Source organism: Dendropsophus ebraccatus, chromosome 1 (genome assembly GCF_027789765.1).
Source record: "Dendropsophus ebraccatus isolate aDenEbr1 chromosome 1, aDenEbr1.pat, whole genome shotgun sequence".
NCBI classification, from domain to species: domain Eukaryota; kingdom Metazoa; phylum Chordata; class Amphibia; order Anura; family Hylidae; genus Dendropsophus; species Dendropsophus ebraccatus.
In genome coordinates, this window is record NC_091454.1 from 135,318,462 (window position 1) to 135,340,053 (window position 21,592).

Below are 21,592 nucleotides of genomic sequence, written 5' to 3' on the forward strand. Positions count from 1 at the left end.
AAAGGGGCACATTAAAAGCAGTCATGTCTTCCATTCCAATGTAGTCCATCATAACGGCAGATACTATGATGGTGCGAACGGTCAGATAAGAACCAAAGTAAACAGTCATCAAGGCGATTTTTCACAGAGCACAACATGCCCTAATGTAACCTGATGGTGTTAAAATACATAAACACTTGATGTTTGTTTTATTGAAATAAATTAAAAGTGGGGGAGGAAAAAAAACAGATTATAACATGGTCAAGCACTTTTCTGAGGACAAGAAAAAAAAAAAAAAAAAAAAAGGTGAAGCACTGATGACCACTTCAACAGCACAGGGCTCCAAGCAATGGCTGCAGAAGTCTCTAAAACCACTCTCTGTTCATAACACTGGGAACATGAGTGAGGGGGAAATTACATCAAAACTCTTCTTTGGCGAGAATGTCACTGTTCTAATGTAACCACCTCTACTGCTTGCCCATCCACTGTGACTGTAGAATCCGATATCCTTGCAGTAACTGGTGCCATAGCAACTTGCACTGGTCCATTACCCTGCGTCAGGCTTGTGACCACCGTCTGGTACATACTGACTGGTATCTGTACTAGTCCTGTAAGATAAAAAAAAAAAAACAATTAACATTATTTACAACTACACCAAGCTAGTGCTAAAATACAATGTGAAAAGAATGTCTATGCTTAGGCTTCTAACAGTTGTAAAAAAAATCCTATATTCATATATTGTACCCAACCAAGAGCTAAGATCAATCCATCTATCTATGAAACAAAGACAAATAGTGCTGGTAAGCTTATATGTGGAAATCTCATGAGGTCACTAGTAATTACAGGTGTTTTTTAGACACTAAGCCAGCTAAACAGCATCCCAACTGGCTTATAACCTATTCACAAGTGTTTATCCTAGTGCATAACATATGGCCTATACCAGTGCTTCTCAATTCCAGTCCTCATGGCCCACTAACAGGTCATGTTTTGAGGATATCCCATACAAAGAACAGCTGTGATAATACCTGATGCACTGAGTATAATTCTATCACCTGTGAAATACTAAGGATATCCTCAAAACATGACCTGTTGGTGGCCATGAGGACTGGAATGGAGAAGAACTGGCCTATACTCAGTTATACACCATTGATCTCAATAGGATTTTGATGAACACTGTTTTTGTAAATAAAAAAAACATAAAACAAATCTGAAGCAAGAATAGTAAAGCTTCACACACTATTTTACATTGACATTTAGGGTAGCTTCACACACAACGTATCGCAGCGGATTTACTGCTGCAGATCCAAAGCTGATTTGATCTAAATAACTGAACACAGCATCAAAGATGCACCATCAAATCTGCTGCAGATCCAGTGTGTGTGAAGGCACCCTTAGGGTTTGTTCACACTCGCATCAAACTCGCATGAAAGTAGCTGCGTTTTTTGTGGTTTTGAACTTGCCTGCGAAAATCATGTGACAATCAAAACTCGCATGTAAAAATCGCACCAAACGTGCAGCGAGAATACACATACATTGACTTGATAGCAATCAGTATCACTGTGAATTTATGTGCGAGAAACTCACAGCGATAAATACGCAGCGAGTCTGTTATGTGGCATTGAGGACCTATTGTTGACATAGATTTATACCAATACTATACTATAGACTACGTAATACTGCTTTTTTTACTGGACAAACTACTCCAGCATTTTGCTCTAAAAATATGGGAACAAGTCTACAAGCATGTTTTCATAGCACTTGAAGGTCACAATAATATAAAGCATCAATAAGCATAGGAGTCAAATCTGTACAGATCATCTATTGTTCTTTTCTACAGCAAGTGAAAATGGAATAGCTCCTGCAACTCATGACCCATAAGGTAAAAGTTGTTCCACACCATGAAAAGTTAAATTGTTACACATGATCTTAATACAACATGATCCTGAATTTTGGCAATATGTAAAGTGCAAGGAGAAAAAATATTATCAGCACTGATTACTAAGGAAGTACTGTCTACTGTATGGCAGCTAAATTGAAGGAATACATAGTTAAAGGGGTAGTGCGGCGGTAAAAAATTATTCACAGACTAACACACATTACAAAGTTATACAACTTTGTAATGTATGTTATGTCCCCGTGTCCCCCCCCCCCACCCGTGTACCTGGAAGTGTGGTGCGCTATACTCACCTGTCACGTGCCGACACCAGTCTCCGATCTTCAGCGAGTGACGTCTTCTTCGGGCGGAAGGCGAACAGCTCCGACTGTCCCGAATGCCGGCCGCCCTCTGCAGCGTCATCCGATGCTCAGCCACGATTGGCTAAGCATAACTGTGAAGCGGCGGAGGGGGGACGGGCGGCAGCGACTCGGCCGTCCGTCCGAAGATGACGTTTGGCACAAGATGGTGGACGGCCCTTGACACGGATCAGGTAATGTATAATGCACCACACTTCCGGATACACGGGTGGGGGTGGTGGGACACGGGTAACGGGGCGATTCACAGACATAACATACATTACAAAGTTGTATAACTTTGTAATGTGTGTTATTCTGTAAATAATTTCTGAGCGCCGCACTACCCCTTTAAGGTCTAGAGATGAGCAAATATACAGTAACAAAGCAAATTGTTATCTCTGCAATCCGCTCGTCAGCCTGCTGCCTTTTAACTTGGGGTCCTATTCCACGGGCCGACCAGGACCCAATCAACAATGTAAACAAGCGCCAATCTGCTAGATTGGTGCTCGTTTACTGGGCCTATTCCACAGCCTGATAATCCTTTAGTGAGGGCTGCAGGGACATCGTTACTGATGTCCTTGCAGCCCTTGTTTAAACATCATACTTTACCTATCCAGGCTGCAAGTCTTCTCCTGGTCCCGTGCGCAGCAGCAGCTTCGGAGCAGCCTGTCTGAACTGACAGACCGCTCAGTCTATCACTGGCCGTGGCGGTCCTGGCCAGCAATTGGTTAAGTGGTCTGTCAGCTCAGACCGGCTGCTCCGAAGCTGCTGCTGCTGAGAGCGGGACTGGGAGAAGGAGCGCAGGAGAGGCCCTGAAGCCTAAATAGGTAAAGTATGATGTTTTTAAATATTCGGTCGCCCGCCGCGCACCGCTATTCCACGTAGTGATGCGTGGGTGGCGATCGTTCATTTAAGTTCAAACCTAAAACCATCGATCAGCCGGTGACACGATCGGCTGATCGTGCTCTTTATTCCCTGGATCGATAATCGGCCCGATTCTGCCGATAATCGCTCTGTGGAATAGGCCCCTTACTGCTCCACCCCAGGTGCTGGGAAAAGTTTGATCCAGTCCTAGAATCCAGCTTTTCCCAGCACCCGGGGAGGAGCAGTACAGGGCGGCAGAGAGTGAAAAAGGCAGCCGGCTGATGAGCAGCTTGCAGAAATAACGAAGCACCTCGCTTACTTATTACTTTATATTCGCTCATCTTATTAAAGTCCCCATACACTCCTGTCCCCCAATTCCATTGCTGGCATTCAGTTTAAAGTGTATGGGGGCCTCTACCGAAATCATCTGCCGGTGGACATAGGGGTTGGGTGTGAGACTGTTTTCCCAAACCCATCATTCTTTGATAGATAAGCCACTAACAGACTCGTCTGGCTGTGGCTGTGGTTTAATCTCCCAATAGAAAACAAAAAGGTCTGGCCATGCTGACTGTTCATGTGTATGGGGAGGATGGATCACTTGGCCGACAGTTATTGAAGGTATACGGCCACCTTTAGGCATTGTATCTGTTAGCAAACAATCCAGCAGACATGGAATATATTACTGCAGAGATGTATCTTGCTAGTCAAGTCATCATTTCAGGTAGCCCAGCAGATTATACTAACATGTGCCATAGTCTAGAACTCTTCTCTAGCTCTGGTGCAGACAGTGCAAAGGATGCACCAAACTTAAGTGGTGTATGCCACTGGCGGATCTCAATTTCCAGTATTACAGTATTTAAGTGTGGTATAGTTAAGAGGCCTAAAACATTTAAAAGGATAGAGTTACAGAGTTGCCCACAGTCTGCAAACTTAACATTCCTGCAGTGCATTGATGGCAGGCCACAGGGCAATAGCACAAGCATTGGCTGGTATTAGAGCTCAGCAGACAGACAGTGGAGTGATTAAGCCCTTGACAAGTATTAATCAGGTTTGTGATTGTCCCGACACTGCATCTGGTCAGGCGTGGGGCTTTGATTAGGCTAATCTAGTCTGCACATGTTCATAATCCAAAGTGGGGGATTACGACCCTTTCAGTTTTATTAGAGCTCACGTCGCTCCAACTCAGATAACCAACTCTACAAGTCACCAATGCCATACATATCTGTGATATATACACGTGCAGATATAGTATAACAATAATTATTGTCATTGATACCTGGTTAAGGAGGAGATGTTAGTGGCTACCCACTGTCTACTCATGTCACCACCATCTGTGTTAAGTAGGTTCTTTGTATTACATTTTTTGTACCATATTTTAAGCCACTGTTAATGTGGCACTCCCTGGTAAACAATGTACACTGAACAGCAGCCAATATTTAAAGGAAATCTGTCAGCTGTAATCTGTAATTTATATTCTTAACTGTAACACTGACACTAAGTCAGCTATTAGGTCGGAGACACACACACTGTACCTTTCATATACCTGTCCGTGATTCAAGATTGTAGAAAAATGCTTTTATTTTATAGTAAGAAGAGTCAGAGGTTTTCCTGAGCTCCTAAAGTGCAGCAAGCTGTAATACCTTCTCGTGCCCCCCTCCCATACCTGACCCTGCTTGGGACTCTGCTACCAGGTATCAATCAAGCACGGAGGGGAGAGAGGAGACATTCCAGCTTGCAGCTATTCAAGAGCTGATAGTCAACCATCAACATGACAGCAAAAGAAAGGGGCCAAACTTAGCAAAATTGCTTTCTTTTTAACAAAAGTTTAGTTGATGGGAAAATCTAACATTTGTATTACTGGAAGCATATAAACCAATTATGGAATTTGTAAAGCTCAAACCAGACAAAAATATGCCCGTCTCTTCCTCCTCTGGCCTTCAGAACTGCAGCATAGATTCCACTTGGAATACCAGGCCACCAGGACAAGATGGTTTTCTTAAAGTTGCTGTAAATTAGATGGTGGTATCGTCTCATTGATTGGCTATAAAACTGAATTGTTTTTTTTTTTGCCAATTGGGATAGACTAACAATAGTTAATTAGTGGAGTGCTGGCATCACCTATCACTTCCGGTTTATTGGTAAGGTCAATGTACGGAGGCCAGAAGCCATTGCTCCATACATTGTTTGGTCTAAGGGCACTGTAACTGCAGAGCCCCATTCAGTCCAAGCTCAGAATATGCACCGATTCTTGCCTTGGGTGTGGTGTGTCAGAATCTAGGGAACACCTTTACTCCCTTATAAAATACTGACACAACTGTTGCGATGTTTTCTTTTATATTCGAAACCTTAACATATTACAATGAAAAATTCATTCTTAATAGTGATCACACCCAAGTGCACAAGATACCTAGTAGGACCCCGTCGTTGCTTCCAGCATGGTCGCTGATAGAGTCCTTGTATCCTTCAGTAATCAGAGACCTCCATGATGGTCAGGAGGCCAGATGGTGGCGTAATGATGCACGCCACGTTTCGGGGAGATCTTCCCCTTTCTCAAGCGTATAAGCCCCATTCCATTCCTGTTGATAGGCCATAAATAGGTTTGGACTGGAAAACCTCTAAGATCTGTGGACTATAAAAGCCAGGGAGACAAAAGGTTCTGTCATGTTCCTGTAACAAACTCATAGCTATTCAACTCTTAGCCACAATATGTGGCAATATGCATTATACTTCTGAAAGTGTTTTTCTACTATAGGGTACAGCTGCCATGAAGGGATGAACTTTGTCAGCTACAACGCTTAGACAGACATATGGACTGTAGAGCCTAACAGGTATCAGAGGACCTAGGATGTGCCAACCCCCCCCCCCCCCCTAAAACATTCCTCACACTCTGAACTGTTGACACAAGACAGGAAGGATTGATAGATCTATGCTGCTTGCTCTAAATTCTGCCTCCCTAGAATTCTAGGGAAATCTAGATTCATGTGACCAGGCAACATTTTCCTACTGCTCAGTGATCCAATTTTTGCTTCTTTTGTCCACTGGAGTCTTGCCCGTTTCTATTGGCACTGAAGTTGGTCATCTGCTGTTACAGCCTATTCGTGCTAAGCAGTAACATGTTGTGTGTTCAGATATGTTAGCTGGATCACCAGCATTGCATCTGACTGCATCTTCCTGTTCATCAGAATTCTTGACATTATCTTCTGACCCCTTCCCTCAAATTGACTAAAATGTCCTATGGTCTTGTTTCTAAATTTCCTACATACTTAATAAGGTTGAAAAAAAGACAATAATTCATCAAGTTTAACTTACAGAAACCCTACCATACTGAAGGCAAAACCCCTCATGAGGCAGATTCCCATTGCCCCATCACAGGGAGAATAATTCCTTCTCAATGTGGAAAACACAAAAGCACAATTCCCTGGATCAGCATTCTATCACATGAAATCTTGTGCCCATAACTTGTAATATTATATTTTTCAAGAACAGCATCTAGGCCTCCTTTGAATGTATTTAATGAATCAGCCATGGCAAGTCATGTGGCAGAGTTTTCCATAGTCTCACTGCTCTTACAGTAAAGAATCCCTTTTTGTGCTGGTTGGTGAAACCTTCTTTCCTCTAGACCAGTGCTTCTCTAACCACAGACAGGCCTCACCAGTGAGGCGCCCCCTAGTTGTTGGTGAGGCCCAGCTGAGGAGCCAGTTTTCACAAAGTAACTATAATCCCCACAGTCCTTTTGCTGTTTGCAGAAATCTTGATTTTAGCAACATTATTAATTTATTTTGTACTTAATTTATTAGTATATAGAGCTTGGGAGATGGGTGAAAGGTAGCCCTAGTATTATTTTCAGCTTTTAAATGGACTTTCACCACAGATAGTGAGGCCCAGGAACCCTCTTGGCCAGTCTGGTGAGGCCCAGGCATTGCCTTGGTCTGTTGGGTGAGGCTCCAGCAGAAAGAGTTTGCGAAGCACTGATCTAGACGTAGAGGATGAACAGGATGCTTAAACGAAGCATCTCACAGTAATAGGCAGAAAACAAATTGTATGCAGTGTAATACTACTTTGACATAGCCGGAAGCAGAGAACAGACTACAAAGTTTGTTGTCTGATACCATGGAGATGCGTGGTCCACACTTGTTCATATCACAGAGTAGCAGCGCTCCCTGAGTGATGTGCTCTCCTTTCCATCAAGTACTCTATGGTTAATATTATACCTTCCTGTGTGTGGAATCAATTTTAACTCCTTTCTATGTTTTTGTTCTTTTTGAATTGATTAATAAAGCCTTTTTGTAGGACATATATAGTGTTTAGCCCACCCCCCACAGGGTGTTGTGGTCAGTGGAGAGGTATATGTGCTGTAGAAACGTAGCATTAGCTTTAATTTAGCATTCTATAAGTATCGCAAGAATAAAAAAAACATTTTTAAGATGGTGCACAAAGCCTTTGGGGTGCAAACTACACAAGAATGAGGTGCAGTTGTATGCCATTTTAACAAAATGCAACCATGGGGAGGAAACATGCAACAAGTCACACAATCCTATTTTAATAACTGCATATATTAACCTATAAAATTTTATTCATTTATTACTCCGGGCATCACTAGGGCTGTCTTCTGTACAGCACTACTCTTTTTCATGAAATACTGGATAAATCTATATAACCAAATGTATGTCCAGTGAATTACAATATGTAAGTGTAGATAAACAATGTCAAGGGAGAGGGTATAATAATGCCATTATGATGGCATGGATGGGAATATGATGGTAATATCAAAACTGATATCTATCTAATACACACACACAGACACACACACACACACTACATAAAAAAGCTGAGGAAAGCCTGTTGGAGACAGGTCTGCAGTGCGGAACAATGGGCTTGATTCATCCTGCTATGTTCCTGCACAGCTGTTTACTGGCTCCGGATTACTGCAGTCACATGAGCTGCTTTACAGCATAGCAAGCTGTCAGGGGCTGGGAAGGTCATGAGGAGGAGAGGGGAATCAGGACAGCTCCATCCCTCTGCACTGCGGTATATTGGGAGGAGGAAAGCCATCAAAACCTACACACCCATCAAAGAGGAGCAGCACTGCAAGGCCCAAATGAAACCGTAGGGTACACTAATCACAGGCCATGCCTTTTCTCTGAATTGCTGCTGTATCTCCAGTGTATGCTAAAGCCTAGTTAACAATCACAAATATTGTGAGCTGTGCAATTAAGGTACAAATTTTTTAGGAAATCTAAAAGATTATTTATTCCCATGCACATAGCATTCTCAATAGTCACAGTACTAATCAAAGCAAGTGGTTACCGGAGAGCTCTAAAAACAAAATGCAAACATCCTAAGGCTATGTTCACACGTTGTAAGAGACCGGCCGTTCCGTGACCCGGCCAGCCTCTGAAAAGATCATCCCAACCGCTACTGCAGTACCGGCCGGATGATCTTTATGGCCGCAGAGTTCTGATGTGGGCGCATCCGTGCACGCCTGCATCAGAATTCCCCATAGCACACTATGGAGCGAGCGGCCAGAGCACAACATGCACAACATGTCAGTTGTTTGCGGCACCGCTAGGGATCCCGGCCGGAGCGTATACTATGTGTATATGCTCCGGCCGGGATCCCATGGAAGAATAGGTAACGTATATTTCTGTAATAATCACAGCCCTTGTACAACGGCTGTGATTTTACGAAAATATATGTTGTGTGAACATAGCCTAAAGCAAAATGAAGTAGTAAACTGTTTAATATTCTGTAATTCCGAGATGATCCTATTTCTTTCCCTGACTGTCCACTGGTTTTTGTTTACATGCTTCCAGTACTGATGCCCACAATAGCATGCAACCGCCACAACCAATCACTTGCCATTCAGATGGTGTACTTACCTGGAATCCCTGCTAGGCAATGAGGCCAAGAGGTAACATACATCCCCACTGAATGAGTATCTGTGATGCTTCAGTGGGGCATGGAAAAGATGAGTGCTCTACCACATTCTTAAAGATTTTTATTTTATTTCATGAAGAACCCCTCTTGAAAGTAAAGGAGCCTTACCCTAAAGCAGTGAAGGGGAACCTACAGCCCTCCAGCTGTTGCAAAACTACAACTCCCATCATGCCTGGAGAGCCGGAGCTAAAGCTCTATACCTTCAGCTGTCCAGGTATGATGGGAATTGTAGTTATGCAACAGCTGGAGGGCTGGAGGTTCCCCATCCCTGCCCTAAAGCCACAAAGATGTAACAGTTCTTTACAAAGCAGGTAAGGACCACTGACCCCGAATATACTCATGATCATCTGATGGATTTGTAAACTATTACAATGATCACACACATTAAAAACTATTTCAGACATATACTCCATGATAGCAACAATACAGAAGTCTAAAGAGGTGTACACGTGACATTCATAATAATGTTATATACGACAATGACAAAGATGTGCCATCAGACAAGAAAGCTTCCTTACAACTAGAACAGCAAATGCGACTAGTTACTTTTGCCCCCTTAGACCCCAGAGAGCACCGATTTAGTCTAGAAAAGAATGGAGTAAAAAGAAAAAAAAAAAAAGAAAAGAGAAAAAAAAAAAAAAAAAAAACTGAAAAATCCCCCCCTAAAAAAAGTGACAAATATAAAATCAGACAATTTTCTTTATATGTTGGTATCTAAACCAAAAATAAAGGAAAGGTTATAAAAGATAAAAAGCCATTTATTCAACTTTCTAATAAACTCTGCTCAGTAAACATTCAAGCACATTATTTGTTTTGCTTCCCAAAAGTGCAAGACACAGCAGGAAACCCTATATGCCCAACAAAGCAGTCCAGCCATTTTTCCTTCCTAGAATAAGGGAGCTGGCAAAAGGTTAATTTGTCTTATTTTCTTAACTGCTTCTTTAGTGCCTACACTCCGGCTGGACTAATCGCTCCTGTCTTGGCAAACTGGATGTGGGATTTAAAGCTTCTTTTGGCTAATTCCTTCAAAATCTGTTTTAGTAATATGCCTGCTTCCACTCCACCTCTTTCATAATTTGCGATACAGGGAAAAGAGAGCGCCATCTCTCTAAGAGGGCTATCAATAATACTGACAGCTGGTGAGATTAAATCCTAACAGAGTGTGGAAGGTATAGGTTTCAGAAACACCTGTGTAAGAGTTATGCGAGTTCAGGAGGCATTTGCAAATGACATTCTCAGAAAATACTGTAAAATTCCATTTTAGCCTGACAAATTTTTATTTATAGTGCAATGCAACAGATTGCAGTGTGCTGTAAGGTAACCTATTCTTGGGCTGCACTTTTAGGGTTTTGACAAAAATTGCTGTTGAGAAAGGTTGCGGTTACATCTTCCTTTAGTGTTTATTCACAAGTACAGGATCTGCTGCAGATCTGATGCTACAAATATCAATGTAACTAAATGAAGGAACAGTATCAGACCTGCTGCAGATCCTGTACATTACATGGTACATGCACAAGTACCATATTTCAGCTGCATGTTTTGGCTTTACTCCCGCTTCTTTTTGGGCTTTAGACTTGTAACAAAAGACAAAAAAAAATGCAGCTAAAAACACTGCACTTGTGAATGTACCCTTAAAGTCCATAGCAAATTACAGAAAAGTCTACACACATCTACATCATTTGCTTGTTGTGTTTTGGTTTCCCATTCCCCCCCCCCTCCCTCCCCTCAATCCATCCCCCAAACACAGCGTATACTGGGCCTGGCGCTTTTTTCCTGGTATTTTTCTCCTAGAACTCTAATGGCAGAAAAAAATGCACAAATCTAACCTGCTTATAGCTCCCTATTGCGCACAGGGCGCTGAGGAGGAAGGCAAGTCTCTTACTTTCCTCCTCTGCATCGTTCCCATGCTGTTAGCAGCGTAATCCTCGGTCCGGAGCACCATTAGAAGCACTGCCCCGCCCACTCAACCGATTATCATTAGAAGGAGCAAGCCAGCTTGCGCCATAGAGTTGGGACAGTGCTCTGGATTGAGGATTACACAGATAACAGCATGTGAATGCCCTGTGAGCAATAGGGGGCTATAAGCAGGTAAGATTCCCCTTTAAGGATTGTCTGCACGGTACACTTTTCAGATCTATGCCCCGTAAGGGGTAGTGATGTTACAATCAGCAGCTGCATTGGTGTTCCGCCTCAGCAAGCCTTTACCTTCATAACCCCAAACATGGAAGCAGCTACAAAGTAAGGCCCAGAACATAATACCACCAGCGGCATGGGGAACAGGAAAGAGAGCTTGTTTTTTTTTAAATCTCTTACAGTGTATGGATCTGAAAAGAACAGGACTATGCCAGAATGATAGTACAGTGGTGCCTTGGATTACAAGCATAATTCGTTCCAGGACTGCACTTGTAATCTAAATTGGACAATTAGACAATTGGTTCCACACCCCAAAAATAAATATTATTCTGAACAACATGTACAACAGATGAAACAAACATTCAGAAACAGCAGAATATGTGATATTATAAGTTACTGTACAGTAATGGAGAGGATGGGAAACACAAGGACTGACAGAGACTGCAGGGAGCATGAAGGAATGAGCAGGACAGATGTGGGCACATACATGCAGCACTCTCTGTCCGGGGAGAGAGGGGTAATAGCTATGGAGAGATTACCTCCACAGTCCTGTCCCCTGATGCAAGCCTCAGCCTGAAGTGGATCTGCTATGATTTGGAAGGTGAGGGAGACTTCCTGGGTCAGAGTACAGAGCTGTAGACCACGCTATGCAGACCACGCCCCTCCCCCACTCGCACTCCCACCCAGTACAGGGAGCTCTTAAACCAAAGTAATGCTCTTAAACAAAGTCACAATTTTGAAAAACTGTGAGCTCTTAAACCAAGTTACTCTTAAAACAAGGTGACCTGTACTAAACTTAATTTATTAAATCAACAAAAAAAATGTATGGATAAAAGTCATATCGGAGACATTAAGTCCAATATGGTATAAACCTGAAGCATGTTTGTTTGATTTCTTTCCACAATCCAAAAACATACCGAGACACTATGTCATAAGAAGCATCTAACGTGTGTGTCTGAAGTGGATACAGTATATTTATACCCAGTAGATTTGTTAGAGGGTTTGCTGAGACTGAATGGGGCTTGCAGAAATCCATGCTGTCAAACCCATGCTACAAAACTAATTTGTGCATATAATAATTACTAATGCACTAATTTGTGCATATATATCTCAGGAAATGGGACCAATTTGAGGGATTTCCATCTCTGTACACTGCTGTGGAATATGATGGCCTAATACAGTGATCATTAATAACAATAAAACATAAAAGCCTAATATTGCGTAGGTCTCCCTCACATTGCCAGAAAAGCTCTGAACCATTAGGGAATGGAGTCCACAATGTCATATGGAATCTTTAAGCAATGTGTTAACAGCAAATCTATTTTGTTCTATGAGTTTTGCATTGGGCAATCATACATATTCTAGCACGTCCCTTCACCAGAAAAAATATTTCTGCATTACAGTGTAGCTGGGGTACCATCATGCTGGAAGAGGCCACTGTCATTAAGGATACCCAATGCCATATACATGGTCAGCAACCATGTTTAGGTAGACATATCAAGGAGTGCTGTGTGTTAAATAAAACTACAGCATACTCATCTCTCTCAGGTTCTTTGCTTTTGTTTTTTTATATCAGATAATTTTTATTCAGATTTTCCAAACATACAAATTATAGACAGACATTTAGAAAGGTAATACTGTGAAACTCCAGAAAGTATAGTCATATACTGCGAGCATGTCTCCTGATTCCTTCATCACTAAATCGGACAGTTATGCTATAGCTCTCTTCAATACTACACATATTCTAGCAAGTATCTCAATAAAACAAACACAAAAGAAGAAAAAAAAAATATTATATATATATATATATATACACACACACATACATATATATATATATATACACATACATATACACATTGGCAGAACAAAAACAAAAAACAAGAGTAAACATCTAACAGTGCGCACACGTGGCTTGTACTAGAAATCATCGCAAGGCATAAAGAATATTTGGTATCAGAGATATTCCTACGGTGAGGTCTTGAAATCTGGCCGGTGGAGCTAATACCTCTAGCAATAGGAGGCCCAGGTTCTTTGTTTACTTCCTCTGATCATGTGCTCTTCCTGATTTGACAGATTTTCCGAACACACTACAGCTATTAAATGAGCCTGCAGGGTGTTGTGACTGTCAGTGGAACATTAGGCAAAGTAAGTCATCAGGGAAAATAGACAGTGGGAGCAGCGTGGACTGAAGTAGCGAGTATGTGGTAGTTTGTTTTTATACATAAAAGCACTGTGCAGTTAGGGTTTGGAATTTCCCTTTAAGACACTGTACACAGATCAACTGTTGTATTGTTTCTATGGCTAAGATAAGCAAAATAATATTAAAAACATAATGATAATATTAAACATAATAGTACAATAATAAACCCCCCCCCCCCATTTTTGGTAGTTCAGGAGATACAAATTCCTAAATTGTGCACTGTGGAGGAGATATCAGCAGACATGAATCTTTATTCCCCACAGCTTCCTTCTATTAATAAGAACATATCTAGCCCTATAAAGAGTGATTAAAGAGTATATATTATAGGATTGCTATTTATATAGGATTCCTAGCAGTCAACATGAAATCAGCTTTTTCTAACTAGTCCCCCCATATATATATATATATATATTTATATAATATCTCAATTGCCTAAAAAATGTAGCGCAGCTGACATTCAATGCTATGAACTCTTCTTTCATATCTAAATGGATAAAAGGAGATGGAAAATGGTCTCTCCCTAAAGGGTGGTTATAGGCTATAAAGTGCTCAGTACATGTCAGCCCTAGTTTCCGCTTCTCAGTGGAGGCACAGTGCACTGATCTGCTTTGTGAACTATATTTAGTGAGGGTTGATGAGCACAGCCGGACTAATCATTAGTGGAGCTGATCTAATTCTTAGGGAGATAAAACAAAGCAATATAATAAAATATTTCTACAACTGGCTTTGGCAGATCACTTGTATTTAAGCAAAAACATGAATTCTTATCCAATTAAAAAACAAACAAAAATAAAATAAAGTGACATCCAATTTTAAAATAAAAGTCAATCTGAAAACATTGTAATGTTATATGGTTGTTCTTTTTATCAGTAGCCATCTATGTAATACATGAATGGGTCAGATCAGCTATAATGAGTTGTGGCTTACAGAAGGAAGGCAGGAGTGTGGGTCCCCCACCCATTAAACCCCTATAAAGTCTATATGCCCTAATAGCAAAAGTGAACAGTTGTCCTCATGAAACATGCAGGAATATAAAGTCATTGGCATAACTCTTTTAATAATGGACGTATATGGCAAACTTTCTTTATTTCACATCCCCTGCTGATTTAGGTTTTGAAAGTTATAAGGACAGATACACTTTAAGTTATATTTTTTCCTAAATACAGATTATGGACAATGCAGAGTTGTCACTACACCCCTGATTCTTGTGATCTGTTAGAAGATGAAACAGAAAAGACTCATATATGGGCCTCCCAAACCACCCTTATTGTTTCCATTGTGAAGCAATTTATTATACTATTACTCTTTCTGAAAAATAAATAAATGTACTTGTGTCTCATACCCAAGTGTAAGGGGCCTATTCCACAGAGCGATAATCGGCCCAATTCGGCCGATCATCGCCCCGTGGAATAGAGACAACGATCAACCGACGATCGTGTCATCGGCTGATCGTTCATTTGGGGTCCAACCTAAAATCACCAGGCACCCACCGCGCATCGCTGCATGGAATAGCAATGTGTGGCGGGCAACAGACGATTCCACAAGAACAATACATTACCTATCCATGTTGCAGGTCTTCTCCTGCGCTCCTCTTCCTCCCGGTCCCGCGCACAGCAGCAGCTTCGGCGTGGCCTGTATTAGCTGACAGACCGCTCAGCCAATCAATGGCCAGGACTGCCGCAGCCAGTGATTGGCTGAGCGCTCTGTCACCTCAGACAGGCCGCACCAAAGCTGCTTCTGTGCGTGGGACCGGGAGGAAGAGGAGCGCAGGAGAAGACCTGCAACATGGATAGGTAATGTATGGTGTTTAACAACGGCTGCAAAGACATCGGTAATTATGTCCCTGCAGCCCTCGCTAAACGATTATCGGGCCGAGGAATAGGCCCAGTAAACGAACGCCGATCTAGCAGATCGGTGCTCGTTTACATTATTGATGGGGACTCCATCGGCCCCTGGAATAGGACCCTAAAACCAACATGGGGGCATCTGTTCTTGGGAGTTCTACATGTCAATAGGGAGTACATATTTTACAGATAATTACAACTGGTACAACTAAAATGACATAATTTGGGCAATTCACTTATTCAAATGGTTAATTTAATTAATGTGCCTGATGAGTTTGACATCCCATTGAAAGTAAATGGTACTGTCCTACAACACCAGGAAAAAGGTACAATTTTCAGTTTACTTAACAGAGGTTAATAAATAAATAATAAATGGTCAGCATTTAATGCCTAAAAGGGGGAAGTATACTCAGTCTAACCAATTCTGCATATCAGCTATCTGAACATATTCTTAAAGGACATATTACAATGAGAATCCCTATTTTTGCCTCTGCAAGAATGTATACAGCTCAACTGCAAGTAATGTATTTGGTTTTGTGCATTCTAATCATATCAAATAAATGGCAGCCAAGCGCCTCCTACCATTGGCATCCTGTACGCCAGTCAGCGCTCCTACAGCTGCTGCAGTCTCCCCTGACAAAACGATCTGTCCTCCTCCTTGTAGTGTGGCTTCTGCCAATGTTGCTACTGCGTGAGCCGCTGCTTCACTGTAATTGGACAATCAACATGGACAAACAATAACAACATTAAATAGGCCCTTCTACATATAGGAAAACCACAACTATCAAGACGTGTCAGAAAACCAACAGTAATGCTGTACATGACAATATTTCTGTAAACCAGGGATGGAACCTGCAGCCCTTCAAACGATGCTACAATGAAAGCTACAATTTCCATACTTTCTGAACTGCAAAGGCTATGGCTGCCCAGGCATGATGGGAATTGTAGTTTTGTAAAAGCTGAAGGGCCAAAGATTTCCCATCCCTTCTCTAAACCAAAGCACAAGTAAAGGCTTACAGGGGTATTGCAATCCTATAATGATGTCATATTGCTAGGACTTTTTGGGGTATGAATACACAAAACAAGACAACTTAAAGAATATGCATATATTGATAAACAACGTTTTACATTAGCAGAAAAACTGGTCAATCCCTTTAGTGTTAATTTAGGAAGACTCATCTGATCAAGAAAAATGTAATGCTACATGGCACAGCACTGCTCTGTAGAGAGTAAGTAGGTGAAAACCCCCAAATCTATATGGCTAAGTAGTAGTAATACAGGAATACAATAAAAAACAATCCACCACCACAATACAGATTTTACATACACATGTTGTTCGCAAGGATGTGGTCACATGACCCAGCTCATTATATTCCATTTACTCTAAATTTTCTTGCATCTTGTTAGAATAATCCATAATAGGATAAAGCAAACATTGCTACTTTTTGCCCCCTTCCCCCTGTATAACAAGTCATATACAGACTGCAAGGAGAAATAAAAACAAAACAAAAAAACCCTCAAGTGTTAATCCTTTACTCTTCTGTAATAGCACCCTCTGCTGCCCTAAGATTGCATGTTACATTTCCTAATTTCAGTAGCCTGCTATTTTGGGTGCAAGTTTTTAACATTTGCGTTACAGTATTTTCTTTAACTATAAATCAAAAATATAACAATTTTTTTTTTTATTATTGCGTCCAAATCTATCCTTTCTACCTGCAAAACTACTTCCATGGAAAAAGCATATTTATGTTTAAGGGTATAAACACACACACCGTATACGCAGCGTATTTACTGCTGCGATACGCAGCAAATACGCAGCAGATTAGATCTAAATAACTAAACACAGCATCAAGTCTTCACCATCAAATCTACTGCGTATTTGCTGCGTATCTGCTGCATATACTGTGTGTGTGTTCGTACCCTTAGAAAATAATTATACAACAGTTCCAAGAACAATAGTAATTTTTTTAAATCACATGGAGTTAGAAGTTAGAAGTGTAACCACCTGCCAAGCCTCCTGTAGGAGGGTCTTTGCTCTGTCTCCTATCAAGCTGGGGCTTATTTTTAGGGAAGGGTTAATTTTTGGATAAGCAGCGTAGGTAACCATTGCCAGTGCTAGACTGAGCGCCACAGAATGGAATGGCACTGTGTCCAGCACAGGCGATTGTTACATAGGAAGAGTGGGAACCAGAACATAGGAGGAGTGGAAACTGTTAATGCATGTCATTTAGAAAAATGACTATCATGCTCAGGGATGCACTATAGTCATTTTTCTAAATCTATGTATCTACATACCATTGAGTACATAACTTTACATTTTTTTATATGAATGGATTAGCACCAACGTGTTGATGCTGCTGACGCAGTGCTTTTCTTTTTTTTTTTTTGAGTCGGCGCCAGTCTGTTCTTAGGCACTGGCATTGCATGAAGCATAGTGGGCGGGACCAGTGACTAAACCCCTTGCCCTCTGTGATGTGGCTCCATTGATTCTAATGGAGCTGTGTCCCACAGGGGAGATAGTGACACTTGGGGCCGGCAGGCCCACCCCCTAGTGCTTCACTCCAAGCCAGTGCCTGGGAACAGACTGGCGCCAACTAAAAAAAAAAAAAAAAAGACAGCGGCATTACCATGTCTGCGCTGATCCATTCATGTAAAAAACTTAAAGCAATGTACCTGTTGGTACATTTGCTTTAAATTTGCTTAAACTGTAAGTATAGCGCTCGATATCATACTTATTGGTAATACAATAAAACAAAAACTCATTAGATTAGTTATATACCTATTAAGGGCCATAGTCACTGTGGCACCTGGTGCCATATCATGGGAAGCTGCAACAGCAGCCTCAGCTAGTGATGCAACTGCTTGAGTAGCTTCAGAGGCTTGAGTAGTCTGGATGGTCATCTCTCCTCCTTGAAGTGTTGCCCAGTTCTGCTCCACCTGTGGAAAGACAAGCTATAGACCAACAGGAAGCTAAACACAATGTTGCTAGAAGATTTCCCATTTCTTAGGTCACGTGCGACACTGTACAGGCTCTAGGGTGAAAAGCACTGCCATCAGCCAAAGAGCTGATCAGCAGCTGATTGCTGCCTTTAAAGGGAATCTGTCAGCACCCAGACCCGACCTGAGGTGCTGACAGTGTGCTTTAGGTGAATGTCCACTAGGGAGCAGGTTACCTTTGGCTAATTTGTATGTTGAGTACTATTTCCCCTACTGTGATGGAATTAAGTAGGAGTCCTGTGTAGAACTTGTGCCGCACTCTGGCACACCTCACCACTCTTTCCTTCTTCCCTCTTCTCTATGAATATTCTGTGATGTCTGGCCTCCTGTATGCTTGTACCATCTTCCTGGTCCATGCATGCATCACTAATGTCAACAATAACCGTGAATGCAGGAGTTGCATAGCCTATGACTTCGGCAGCGCATGCACGGATCGGAAAAATATAAACATGTTTTAAAATTGTCAGCTGCGCATCTCCCCGTGTAATATGGCTGATTACAACAAGGGCTGCACAGACATTATTAACGATATCTGTAACGGTGACTCCTGAGCTGTGTAATTAGCTCAGTAAGTGAGCGCCAATCTAGTAAATCAGCACCGCTTACAGTGCAGGGTTGGGCCATGTAATAGTGTCCCTACTGCCATTTCCACTAACTTTTTACCCATCCACAAACAGATAGTATAAGGGGGCCTCCCAACTATAACAAATGTCATCAGTGGAGTGAAAGGCCAGGCCAGCCAGACCCTTTTTTTCTTGGAGATGATGCTGCCAAATGCGCTAGCCTGTGGCTTTCCCCTCTTGGCTCCATAGGGAACACAATGTTTGGCCATATCAAATTCTACAAGCCTAAACTCTAACATGACAATGAGGGAGAATTTAGGGACATATAGAGACCCATTATACTGACCCCGGCAAGAACAGGCAGGTTCTGACAACTTATCTGAAGCAAATGGCCAGTCATATATGGGCACATTCTCTGAAATTATTACCTTACCTCTCCATCACTAACCGTGGAATAATTGACTTGTGCAACGGTAACAGTAGTTGGCAGCTCCGATGCATCTGCAAGCGTGGCAACAGTAGCCCCTGTTCCAACCTATAGCAATCAAAATGGATATTATGAGTTATTAATAACTACATTCACAGTCTCTATGTAGCACAAAGAAAAACTCTGTAGGTTTTACTAATACTCCAGAGCAATCTCCCACATTAAATAGTTTTCTCAACATGTGTCAAGGTTGTCCCCACTGCGGTATTTTAATCATCCTGTACTCTGAATTCCTTTTTGTATGTTCTTGCCGCAGTACAGAAAAGATGCCGCTAGAAGATCCTTCCTTTTACTACCAGTTTATGTGAAGTATTTCCTTAAACCAGGTTTGAAAGCATGCCATAAGAGAAAACATAAAATATTTAAAAAAAACTAAAAACTTTTATAAAGTTATTGCACTGGCCAATGTATTAAAGTACTCGTAAAGTTGTTTTGTTTCTTTGCAATATAAATTCATTAAAATAAATGTATATTTTTTCTTCGTAATTTCTTATTAGAATATACAGTAGCAGGGTTGGGGGTGCAAATCACTACAGCAGATGTGGCTCGGCCACCTGGGCAGGGCTTCACATCTGCAGAGCCTTTTAGCCCCACCCACATTGGTCGACAAAAGGGGGGGGGGCTAGATGGTGATGACATCACAGAGGGGTGGGGCCTACAGCATCAATGTGGGCGGATATAAGTAGCGATGCGGACATGAAGCCCTGCCTAGGTGGCGCAGACCACCAATGATAAAAAAAAAAATCATTTTTCACAGGACCGAGCACCAAGAAATCTATAAAGAAATGTGCATTTGTATAGCACAGATCAGCAATACAAATGAAAGCACGCAGTTACAAAACAAGCAAAAATGCAAATACAAAAAATAAATAAAAACCATAGCCAACCTGAATTAGTGACACGGTGCCATCTGGGTTGCTGATCGTCTGTACCACAGTCTGTGAGGGCACAAGGTGAGCAATACCATGTGCAGTTGCCACCTGTTGTGTTTGTTGATCCTCAAATGCATATAACAGATCTTCCCTACCATGCTGCTTATAACAGTTCTTCACTATCGTTCTTAATGCTTGAGTCCAGGAAACCTGCAATATAAAGTATAGATGTGATGTAGAAAACATTACTGTTATGCTGGGGAAACAATATTACAGCTCTGTGGCAGTTCTGTGTATAGAGCAAGAATGGGGCAGCAATGTCATTTTATATATGTTCCCAAACCTCTGTGTGATATCAAAAATCCATCCAATAGCATGTCACATAGGAATAGAAACAACGATAGAATTACATTAATGTCCTAATGTTAGATCAGAGCTGGTACAGAACTGTAATACTGTAATTTGATGTCCCTCTGCACAATGCCATAGGCATGTGTACACATAATGCTCCACTGGAGGTCTTATGAGTTGGCAAAAGGAAGAGCAGAAGTCAACTGTACCTCTGTATGGGTACTGTATAAGGACTGCTTTTCTCTGGAGAGAGATATATCTGGCTATTCCCGTGTTTTGAGACTCGTAACTGAGGCTCCACGGACTTTTTTGCATATTCAAATTTTGTATGGGACAATCAGTGGAGACTCTTAAATGAGTACTCCATTGGAATTTTTCACTGTTCTCCCTGAGTTCAGTGATTGTTGTGTTTTGTTGGTCAATTTATCATTGCCCCAGTAGCCAGAATCCTGCTCCACACTGACGAGGGGCAAATACCCCGAAACTGCAGTCTGTGGATGGATGCCTAGCCTTGGTAACCCTTGTCTTATGTCGTTATACTCGCCACAGAGTTAGACTTTGACTTACAGGGGCCACTCTGGTGTTTCCCCATTTAGGTCCCAAAGCTCGTAACAGAGTGAGGACCTGAGGGACTACGTATCAGGGTGGTTTGGTGCTCTCCCCACTAGGAGGCACCCCTTGGCAATGGGCTTCCTTCTCTGAAGAGAGGGATATCTGGCTATTCCCATGTTTTGAGACTCGTATCTGAGGCTCCACGGACCCCCTTTTTTGCATATTCAAACACATATATAGCAACTCATATTGCACCCAAAGAGAACACAATATAGAAGTATACTGTACCATACCTCACAAGTGCAGCTTCCCTGCAGCTGCGTGTTCTATGGCTGCAGCAGGCTGTATGTACGTGTTCTATGGCTGCAGCAGGCAGTGTGTGTGCGCTATGGCTTTAGGAGGCTGTGTGTGTGTGTGTGTGCGTGTGTGTATGTGCGTGTGCTATGGGTGCAGAAGGCTGTGTGTATGTGTGCGTGCACCATGGCTGCAGCAGGCTGTGTGTATATGTGTGCGTGCGCCATGGCTGCAGCAGGCTGTGTGTGTGTGTGCACACGCTATGGCTGTAGCAGGCTGTGTGT

The 21,592-nt window shown here is 41.9% G+C and overlaps 1 protein-coding gene across 4 annotated transcripts in view; it reads right to left on the reverse strand.

Moving 5' to 3' along the window:
• Positions 1-264: 264 nt before the first annotated feature.
• NRF1 (nuclear respiratory factor 1) overlaps positions 265-21,592 on the reverse strand; it is a 63,626-nt gene continuing 42,298 nt past the window's right edge. For 2 of the 4 annotated variants that reach the window (XM_069979306.1, XM_069979283.1), the window contains 5 exons: positions 20,127-20,321; positions 19,186-19,287; positions 17,972-18,129; positions 15,775-15,914; positions 265-587 (listed from right to left, as the gene is read on the reverse strand). In XM_069979306.1, the coding sequence (XP_069835407.1) occupies positions 424-587; positions 15,775-15,914; positions 17,972-18,129; positions 19,186-19,287; positions 20,127-20,321 (759 nt within the window). In that variant the 3' untranslated portion in view covers positions 265-423. The remainder of the gene's footprint in view (positions 588-15,774; positions 15,915-17,971; positions 18,130-19,185; positions 19,288-20,126; positions 20,322-21,592) is intronic. The other 2 variants (XM_069979298.1, XM_069979292.1) reach the window with 2 other exon arrangements.